The 10,411-nt window shown below is 43.4% G+C and overlaps 1 protein-coding gene across 2 annotated transcripts; it reads left to right on the top strand.

Annotated features, from left to right (window-relative positions):
- The first annotated feature begins 745 nt into the window (after window positions 1–745).
- Window positions 746–9,144, top strand: LOC118390485 (dnaJ homolog subfamily C member 18-like). Of its 2 annotated transcripts, none has more exons than XM_035781093.2 (8): window positions 746–1,363; window positions 3,925–4,099; window positions 4,252–4,397; window positions 4,666–4,872; window positions 6,215–6,327; window positions 6,818–6,927; window positions 7,328–7,500; window positions 7,654–9,144. In XM_035781093.2, the coding sequence occupies exons 1-8, from the start codon at window positions 1,237–1,239 to the stop codon at window positions 7,776–7,778; spliced, it is 1,176 nt and encodes a 391-aa protein (XP_035636986.1). In that variant the 5' UTR covers window positions 746–1,236; the 3' UTR covers window positions 7,779–9,144. The 2 variants fall into 2 exon arrangements, with proteins under 2 accessions (XP_035636986.1, XP_035636985.1); XM_035781092.2 differs by having other exon boundaries at window positions 747–1,363; window positions 6,815–6,927.
- Window positions 9,145–10,411: the final 1,267 nt, after the last annotated feature.

The raw sequence follows: 10,411 nt of genomic DNA, 5'->3' as shown, positions 1-10,411 counted from the left end.
ATTTTAGAATATTCGCATGAATATCTGTCGACAACTGCATGGAAACCTATAAACACACTAAAGACTATAAATGCGCTAGTCCCGTGTCACTTTCATTATGCCTGCACATCATGGATCACCAGCAGCCCCAAACATCTAAAGAATAAACTACAGACGAGGGTTGAACATTTTCCCAATGTAATTCTAAAGCATATGTCTTGATTTGATTAGAACTTTGATCGGCATGATAATTCAAATCTGATGCTGCCTGATGAGCTATACATTAAGTACATTTTATGAGCCCAAGTAAAAAATCAAAAATAAATGATTGTGCCCTTATCCAATACTATGTTATAGGATACCGCAAATTTCGCACGACAGAAAAACCCATAGATGTAGGTAGCTATGTTAAAAAACAAGATGACCCTGGAAAGCCAGGTGGGGATGTGTACATTAAACGTGCATTCAGTCCTTATATTACTGTAGCATATGCTGCTGCAAATTTAGGGACCACAATGGAAATAAGATCTCAACTTTATTGCACAATCCCGATCACTTTTTAAACGATTTGTTTTTATACAGTAGGTTTTACGTTGGGGAGTGGGGTGCATTTTTTTCATGATATGTTGAGTTGGACCAGTATCCACCTCCCCCAGTAAATTTCACTTGCATATGATCAAATATGAATGACTGTTTAGACAATTATTAAATACAGGTTATTGGCACTTTTCTACTTTCATCTCGGAAGGTTTATTTAGAACGTTTAAAAGATTCCGTACCCCGGAAGTGATTGGTTAGTGTTGTGGTAACCTGAAACAAATCACACCAGTTCTATAATGTCGGTATTACATTTCTCAGTCATGCACGGATTTGTACTACTTCAGTTTTGTATGTCGACTTGAATAGGCGCGCTTGCACCGGTGTTCGTGTCTGAATTGTGGCAGTCGTCATCATCGCTATGATACCTGATAGTTACGGCGAAATATCGTAGCTAACCGATTGCTGGCTAGCTTAGCTAACGTTAGCTTCTTATCTGGACGTAAACAAAGCTAGTTCGTTACCGTTAATTGAGTTGACATACAACGTCCAGGTACTTCTGAACATAAGATAGCTAGCTTAGCTAAAATCTTACAATTTCAGGCAGTCAACCGCATTTGTGTAGCTAGCGTACTGTAGCTAATTGGGGTTGCAGGCCTCTGAGAACAAGCTAACGGTAACAAGCTAGCTACAGTAGCTAGCTATCGAACAGCTGTCAAAATGGATAGAGCCGAATCAGATCGGTTGATAGAGAAAGCAAAGCTGTGCTTGCGGTCAGGGCGGAGAGAAAAGGCCCTTCAACTGTTGTATGAAGCCCAGAAAATATTTCCCAGCACTCGGGCCAGAGGTAAGTGTCCCGTAATGGCCGTCTTGTTAGCCTTGCTTGCCAACTTGAATGTAAAAATAGAAAGTGCAACGTCTGTATCTTGTGAATGTGAATTGCATAATGTATGCTCGAATCAGCGAATGTGTTATGTATGTCATCTGAATATTTACAACATGGTCGGGCTTATAATATAAACAATATTTTTTAGATAGCATGTTTGTGCCTGTAAGTGGATTTACTTTTTATAACCTGTAGGCCACACTACAATGTATAGTTACTGTAACTAGTAATGTTTATTTGACTTTACTTGCCGTGTTATAACTCAACCTAGAGGTGCAGCTGTCAGCCAGACAAATTGGTTGTTATTGTTGAACAAGGCAGTTCCCCGGTAGGCCGTCATTGTAAAATAAGAATTTGTTCTTAACTGTCTTGCCTGGTTAAATAAAGGTTACATTTAAAAATAAATGTTTTTTTTCTTCTTCAAAACACCTGCTCTTTTCATGACAGACTGACCCATAAGGGTCCCTTATTGATGTCGCTTGTTAAATCAGTGTAGATCATTGGTCACCAACCTTTTGAGTGAAGATCAGTCATATAATATAAAACGACTTAAAAAACGTAAGCCTATTTAACATTAACCATTTAAAAACCGTTCTGTAGCAATGAGATTTGTGCAGTAGGCTATAAGCCCAATACATTATCACTACATATTGGCTATGTCGGAATTGCCCTGCCAATGCTGTTCTTCTCAGACCATTTTGAAATTATATTTAAAAATATTTTGTATATGATCACACTGTTCATAGATCATTTGTTGTATTACTTGTGAGGCACAGCTAAGTGAGCTGGGCTGATGGCCTGCATCTGAGGGGAGGGAGGGAGCAGTGGTGAAGCTGCCTCTCACCGTTTCTCTCTCCCTCCTTCTGCTGAGAAAAGGGGGACACAAGTCTTCCAGCTGATGGCGAAACTTAAGAGCCAATTTAAGCTTGATCTGAAAATGTGGTCGGAGGCGTGTGGATGGTGTGATGCAATCGCGGGGCCTCCAGATGCATGCAGAGGCCAAACTGAGCTTCGTACCGCATCGCTGTGCGCCTCCCAAATGTTGTAACATTGCTGAGAGCTCCAAATAGCCGCATGCACCAATTCATGTTACTCCTATGACCCCCCCCACAAATGAAATAGTCCTCAATATTAAAAAAGACACAAGCTGCTAATGATAACGCAAGGTTATCGGAACACTTACAGGCTCTGCATGGTCATTCGGACATCCGCATTGGCCGTGCAGCATTTATGGTGGTATGGCCTCTGCAGAACTCTGGACATTCGTACTACTTGTGTTTTGCCGAGCTACGCTGTTGTCAAGGAGGTGAGTTTGTGTTTTATACAGGACCCATCCGCTCTCACCGACCAACAACCAATCATGTCTATACGGAGCCCTCAGCATTGTTTAAACATTTGAGCGGAGCAGGTCATGCGGTACAGGAGCTCGGTTTGGCCTCTTGCGTGTCTCCGGAGGCTTCGCAATTGCGTCACACCGTCCACACGGCGCCTCCGAACACATTTTCGGATCAAGCATAAATTGTCTCTTTGCTATACTCATTACAATTTAGCTGGTTGCAGCATCTTATGTGTTGAACAAGGTGTTGGTGGTGCTGAGTAACAACTTGAACATGAAGTTACTCGTAAAAACAGCAGCTGGCTCTTTGCTGTATTCATTGTCTCTCTAGTGATGGTTTTGAAATCTCACAGTATCAACTTTGCTGTGCGTTCAAGGCTTTTTGTTTTTTTTACAGTCTATAAGGCGCAAACTGTGCAGACATGGTGATCTGAGCTATTTGACTGGCCAGCGGTAGGCCTTCTGGTGCACTTGATTTGCTCTCTGGGCCTGCCGGGTAGGACACTTTGTCTTGCCGGCGCTAGGGCTGTTGAATCAAGTGCACCTACAGCCAACAGCGCAAAAAAAGAAAATAGGAGCCCAAGGCTTTTTCGTTGGGTTTTTACAGAAATGTTTGGTGATCAACTAGGAATCCCTTAGAGATCTACCAGTTGGTGACCTCTGGTGTAAGATGAAGGGGAGGAGATGGATTAAAGAAGGATTTTTAAGCCTTGAGACAATGATGGTGTGTGTGCCATTGAGGGTGAATGGGCAAGACAAATTGCCTTTGAATGAGGTATGGTAATAGATACCAGGTGCACCGCTGTGAGTGTGTCAAACTGCAACGCTGCAGGGTTTTTCATGCTCAACAGCTTCCTGTGTGTATCAAGAAGGTTCCACCACCCAAAGGACATTCGGCTAACTTGACACAACTGTAAGAGTCAACATGGGCTAGCATCCCAGTGGAACGCTTTTGACACCTTGTAGAGTCCATGCCCTGACGAATTGAGGCTGTTCTAAGGGCAAAAGTGGGTGCAACTCAATATTAGGAAGGTGTTCCTAATGTTTTGTACACACAGTATAAGTAACTCATCATCTTCTGACAAGAAGGGACTAGGTTAGGGGAATACATGTTTCAGGTACACACCTGTCCAGACTGGCTATTTCTTCTATTAATATTTGCACCCATGCCTGATCTCTCCATCAGTGCTGATTGATGCCATAGTGAGGAATGGAAGCTCTGCTGCTCCAGAGGAGCCCCACATACCCCCACCGCGTGGCTTTCGATCCAATGAAGAGGACGGGGATCGAGAGGAAGCGCGCAAAGGGGCCAACGAGGAGAAGAAGACCTACACAGAGGATCAGCGTCAGGGTGTTCTCAGGTACCTGAGTGATAGGCCTACGTTCATTTTGAGCACTTATAGACTTTCGCTACATTTTGTCAAGATGTCCGCCCAGTGAAAGGGCAAATGCACATTGTCCTGTTTTGGTATCAGATTTCGTACTAATCTTTGTGGGGTTTGATCCATTGCAGGATAAAGAAATGCAAGGACTTCTATGAGATCCTGGGCGTTCCTAAAGACTCTAGCGATGAAGATCTGAAGAAGGCATACAGGAAGCTGGCACTGAAGTTCCACCCTGACAAGAACTGTGCCCCGGGAGCCACAGATGCATTTAAAGGTAAAGGGATGCCTCTGTTAGTGCTGTGTTTCCCTGACCTGATCTCATCTGAGTCACATCTTTCTCCTCTGAGCAATTTAAAAAAAATTCTAACAACAAAATAGATGAATAAATAGGGCCTCTGTATATTGTGGGACTGCTGGTGCAGATAATTAGCTCCTTAATTATCATGCTATTGTGGCCCGGCATGTGCATCAAGTCAGACAACGACACACTAAGAGCATCAATCATAGGCCTGATAAGTGTTTGTTTTTTCCCCCCTCTACAGCGATAGGCAATGCGTATGCAGTGCTGAGCAATGCTGAGCAGCGTCATAAGTATGACCAGTACGGAGAGCAGGCTCCCTCTGAGAGCACCACCCACTCCTCAGCCCAAGCTCGCCACGGACACTACCGCAACTTCAACAGGAACTTTGAGGCTGACATCTCCCCTGAAGAGCTTTTCAATATCTTCTTTGGAGGAAGATTTCCCACAGGTAAGGTGTGTGTGTGTGTGTGTGTGTGTGTGTGTGTGTGTAAGTCGAGGTTATTAGGAGTAAACTGAAAAGGTTACAGCGTGATTGAAATTGAAAGGAAACGTTTTCACGGGAAACGCTGCATATGTTCGGCTCAATCGGAAATTACCTTTACATTTCTATTGCGTAATCTGTAACGCTTCAGCGGTAGATTGAATGGAGCCCTAAAACAAATCATGTAGACTTTTGTAAACGGAAATAAAGTGAAAAACCCATTTTGAAAAACTGAAACTAACTCAAATATGAAAAACATCCAATTATGTTCAGTTTTAGTTTGTTTTCTTCTAAACTTTGGGCAAAAATGAAATTGGGCTTTCAAGCTTTCCCCCAATGGGGTTTTCAAGCTCCTCCCAATGGGGTTTAAGCTTCTTTTTTCCCCCCCAATGGGGTTTTCATGCTTGCTTTATCTGGCAGGTAAATGCCGCCAGGAGATGACAATGGTTCAAATAAGCCTAGCGTGTGCATCACTAGTCTCTCAAGACTTGACCGGTTGCCTCCCACAATGTACCGATGTTCCTGCAGACACGTCTGTAGAAGTGTCTGCGTCAGTTGGGAACAGAGGGGAGTGGGAAATGGGATGCGTCTCACCGCCGTATCTGCAGAGACGACCCTCTCTGGAACAATCCCCCCCCCCTTTCAAAATGTCCAAGAGACATCCTCCCCAGACCTGCTGTTGCCTAGGCCTGTGATTTCCGAGACTAGTGCGCATCACTGTAGCTAACAAATGTGCCATGACTTCTTTTGTTGTTTTTTCCTCTCTTTCAGATGTAGCTACTTGTTTCTTACATGTACTACTAAATCTGAAAAAGCTTTAAACATTTTAGTGTAAAAATAGGCAAGTTTTCTTCCGTATTTCTGCAACCAGTCTAGGCACTAATTGTTTTAAATCCAAGTCACAATAAGGTTCACTTTACAATTTAAACCTATCAATTTATGTATTACTGCCCCTGTGGCAAGAAGTCAAATCCCCCCAAATTATAGGCCTACAAAACTGAAATGTCTCTGAGCCTCCCACGCCTAGTCTACTTTGTCCTTAACATTAAAACTGAAACTAAATAATATGAAAACTAAAACTAGTAAATCAAGTCAGAAAACAAACTTAAAACTCACATTTTCAAATAAACATAGAAAAAACGAATAGAAATAAAAACTGATAATAACCTTGGTGGAACTGTGTGCATGTATGTGTCTGAAAGAGAGATGGCGTGTGCGTTCTCTCTCTCTTGTTCCTTTCATTTTGGATTAGTCACCTTGTCGTTGTCGGTTGTTGCGTAGTAGTTACGCGTGTGTTCTGCTCCCTCAGGCAACATCCATGTGTACACAAACAGAGGCGCCACCTACTCTAACTTCTACCAGCCTCGTCGGCGACGTGCATATGAGAGGCGCGATGAGGAAGTGGAGGAGAACCGCAGTCCGGTCAGTCAGTGCCCACATGAGGAGGAATCTCCTAGAAACTCCCGCCAGTTCACATCATAGATGTTCTGTAGCTGTGTGATTAACCCAACAGAGCTACAGCGGATTTTTCTATGGGCGTACAGTTTAACTCGCATGGCTACAGCGTATGTATTTCCTATGTGTTCACAATTAATGCTGGGTCTTACATTTAGATCTCTTTAAGATTGGGTTTTTGATCCTGTTTCTGCCATTTTGGATATTATTTCCCTTTTATGCAGTGCTACAATAGGCAATAAAAATGAGAACCTTATGCCGCTCCAAGAGGGTCAGTTAAAGGTTGACCAATGAAACGGACCAACTGTGAAAATGAGTAACCAAGCTTTTTTGTTGTTGTTGCAATAGAGTCCTAGAAACATTACTGCAGATTGATTTTGACATGTATTTACAGGTATATGGTTTGGTGTAAACTGTTGCTTTAACATATCTTTCTGGCGTTGCCTTTCCTCAGCAGAACACCTTCACTGCCTTCCTGCAGCTTCTTCCTGTGCTGGTGCTGATCCTCATATCTGTTGTGACCCAACTGATGGCCACCAACCCTCCCTACAGTCTCTTCTACAAACCGTGAGTCAACCACATTCAACCAAGCTTCTTGACGACACGTTTGCCTCTAAAGTAGACTGCATGCGTATGAGCCTCGTTCAGACTAGTTCCATGGTAACAACTGGGTGCAGAGTGCATGAGGACCCTTTTAAGAGCAGGGGTGGGCAACTCCAGTCCTCGAGGGCCTGATTGACGTGACGTCGCACTTCTTCTCCATCCCTAGCAAACACAGCTGATTTGAATCAAATTGCATTCTAAACTGAAGATCATGATTAGGTGATTAGAGCTGGGGCAAAACTGTGGCACCAATCAGGACCTCGAGGACTGGAGTTGCCCACCCCTGCGTATGCGGGTACGGTGTGACTTGTATTTCCCCCTTAAGTCTGCCTGTAGTGGGACTGACTGTATATTTGTCTTTCAGGGCCATGGGTCTGGTGGTCTCCCGGGAGACCCAGAATATGGGTGTGCCCTACTACGTGGACAAGGGCTTCCAGAAGGAGTACCGTGGGGAGTCCCTGGAGGAGCTGGAGAAAACCATAGAGAGTGATTACATTGAACACCTGCAGAGCAGCTGCTGGAAGGAGAAACAGCAGAGTAAGTCCAGCTGCAGTCAGATCCTGGCAGCTTGGCACGGTCCCCATTTGGAGACATGTTGACTGAGGCAGCCACGCATGGTTTATCCATGTTGCAGAGTATGAATTTGATCCATATATAAGCTGATATGTTTTTCTCTCCATCCTCGTTCAGAGTCGGACTTGGCGAACCTTGCCCAACTGTACCGTGATGACAGGCTGAAGGCGAAGGCTGAGTCTCTAAAGCTGGACAACTGTGACAAGCTGTACCGCTTTGTGGGCCGACAGAGAGGAGAATGAGGGGCTTAAGACAGGAGAGGGAGGCATCTCTTTGCAGCTGGGAATTCGACACTACTCGTTTGAAATTTTTAATTTCATTTATTTATTCAAAATCGGGTCACTTTTTTTTTAAGAAGAAGAAGAATTGTCTCTTCTCTCTGGTTAGAGCACCGTGGCAGCCAAAGCCATTTTGAATTGAAACATTGTGCCTTCTCTCCTCTCGGATGGAAGAAAGTGGAGGAGCATGTACTGTAAGCTGCCAAGCCTGGCTCTTTGTAGATAACATGAAGCCCTGCCTGGCTGGCTCTGGGATTGTTGTATTGATGTACAGGAGCCTTGTTTCTACTTCCTTACATTAAGGAATATGGGCTTGCTTACAAGGTTTGAGAATATGGTTCTGTTCATACATACACTTTCTGTTAGTCACCTGTTTGAAGCATGTTTAGTACTGGTGGGTTACTCATTTTTATCTGGATTTCTGTGGCGTGGGTTACATTTGAGTATATTGAGTAGGTATTGGGAAAGAGCATAGCTAGAGCCGTGACTTCGTTTTGAACTGGGAAGAACGTTTTAATTGCGAAGCCAGGCAAGGTTCAGATACAGAGGCAAACGATGTGAGAGATTCTATTTGAAAAGACCGCTCTATAGGGTCTTAAACTGTGAAGGAAAAATGTGTAGATTTGTCACGCCTGCTCGTTAGAGAAACAAAGCAAGGCAAGAGCTATACATCTCTAGCGTATTAGATCCACGTACAATTTAACCGCGGATCTCTGTTTTATGTGAAGACCGATACGTCAATCCCTTTCTTCTCCTTTTCATTTGCCGTGCATTAAGACTTTGCCAGACAGCGTTGCTGTTAGTTGTATTTATTGTCCGTTATTTGGTCATTTCCTTCTCGAGCACATTTTTGATGCTGTTTAATTCTGAGCCCGACGTCCCTATTCCCTGATGCATGCATAGTTGATCCAGGTCTTTGTGTTACACATCAGGTGCTCAGTCGGCCGCTACACCGCAACTCTCTGTGAAGGACATTAAGAGCAATCCACACATCCTGCCCATTTCATGTCATCGACTAACTTTACTAAAAGAGCTTTTAAACATGCTTTAGTTTTGGTTTCTCCAAAAGGAACAGTTGTTTCAGTAAATAGTCTCAATCTTCTAATGCTTGACCTTTCCTTTTAGTCAGATCATAAATCCAGCAGACGGAGGGTTAACGGCCAAACTAGTGGCAGACCGACAGGATGGGGCTGGGGGCGGTAAACGGATTACAGATTAGACCTGATGTTAACTGGAAACCTAGTGGTCCCTTGGCTAAACTCTGGTGTCCCGTTGATTTGTGCTGCCAGAGCAGGTTTTCAAGCTGGTTGAATAAAATCTTAAAACAATCTACTGGTGTCTCTGGGGAGCTTTTGTTTTGTTTCCTGATGCTATACTCCCATTTTCCAACTGATTCAGATTCAGAATGTTTAATAGTCACATGTACAGGGTTACAGGTGTGATTGCAGGGTACAGTGAAACTCTTCGGCTTTGAGCTTCAACATGCAGTGAAACTAGTGAAATAAAATAGAAATACAACTCACTCTCTCTCTCATATACAGTTGAAGTCAGAAGTTTGCATGCACCGTAGCCAAATACATTTAAACTCCGTTTTTCACAATTCCTGACATTTAATCCTAGTAAAAATTCCCTGTCTTAAGTCAGTTAGGATCACCACTTTATTTTAAGAATGTGAAATGTCAATAATAGTTGAATATTTTATTTCAGCTTTTATTTATTTCATCACATTCCCAGTGGGTCAGAAGTTTACATACACTCAACTAGTATTTGGTAGCATTGTCTTTAAATTGTTTAACTTGGGTCAAACGCTTCGGGTAGCCTTCCACAAGCGTCGCACAATAAGTTGGGTGAATTTTGGCCCATTCCTCCTGACAGAGCTGGTGTAACAGAGTCAGGTTTGTAGGCCTCCTTGCTCGCACATGCTTTTTCAGTTCTGCCCACAAATGTTCTATAGGGTTGAGGTCAGGGCTTTGATGGCCAATCCAATACCTTGACTTTGTTGTCCTTAAACCATTTTGCCACAACTTTGGAAGTATGCTTGGGGTTATTGTCCATTTGGAAGACCCATTTGCGACCAAGCTTTAAACTTCCTGACTGATGTCTTGAGATGTTGCTTCAATATATCCACGTAATTTTGATTCCTCATGATGCCATCTATTTTGTGAAGTGCACCAGTCCCTCCTGTAGCAAAGCACCCCCACAACACACACACCCACCCGGCAAAGAAAATAAACATCCCTTTTTCAGGACCCGGTCTTTCAAAGATAATTCATAAAAATCCACCGATCTTCATTGTAAAGGGTTCAAACACTGTTTCCCATGCTTGTTCAATGAACTAGAAACAATTAATGAACATGCACCTGTGGAACGGTCGTTAAGACACTAACAGCTTACAGACGGTAGGCAATTAAGGTCACAAGGTGTGAATGGAGGACCACCAGATCAAGACCCTGTCATGGCCAGCCCGATCTCCAGACCTGAACCCCATTGAAAACCTCTGGAATGTGATCAAGAGGAAGATGGTCAAAAGGCATCAAACAAAGCCGAGCTGCTTTTTGTGCCAGGAGTGGCATAAAGTCACACAACATCAACGTGAA

Source organism: Oncorhynchus keta, chromosome 11 (assembly GCF_023373465.1).
Source record: "Oncorhynchus keta strain PuntledgeMale-10-30-2019 chromosome 11, Oket_V2, whole genome shotgun sequence".
In the NCBI taxonomy this organism is placed as follows: domain Eukaryota; kingdom Metazoa; phylum Chordata; class Actinopteri; order Salmoniformes; family Salmonidae; genus Oncorhynchus; species Oncorhynchus keta.
This window is presented reverse-complemented; position numbering and strand designations above follow the sequence as displayed.

What these genes read in the sequence shown, in the direction of transcription:
- LOC118390485 (XM_035781092.2), top strand. Translation starts at nt 1,237, where the DNA reads ATGGATAGAGCCGAATCAGATCGGTTGATAGAGAAAGCAAAGCTGTGC. An exon ending in AGCCACAGATGCATTTAAAG is followed by an intron (nt 4,398 to 4,665) that starts GTAAAGGGATGC and finishes CCCCCTCTACAG; the next exon opens with CGATAGGCAATGCGTATGCA. An exon ending in TACAGTCTCTTCTACAAACC is followed by an intron (nt 6,928 to 7,327) that starts GTGAGTCAACCA and finishes TTTGTCTTTCAG; the next exon opens with GGCCATGGGTCTGGTGGTCT.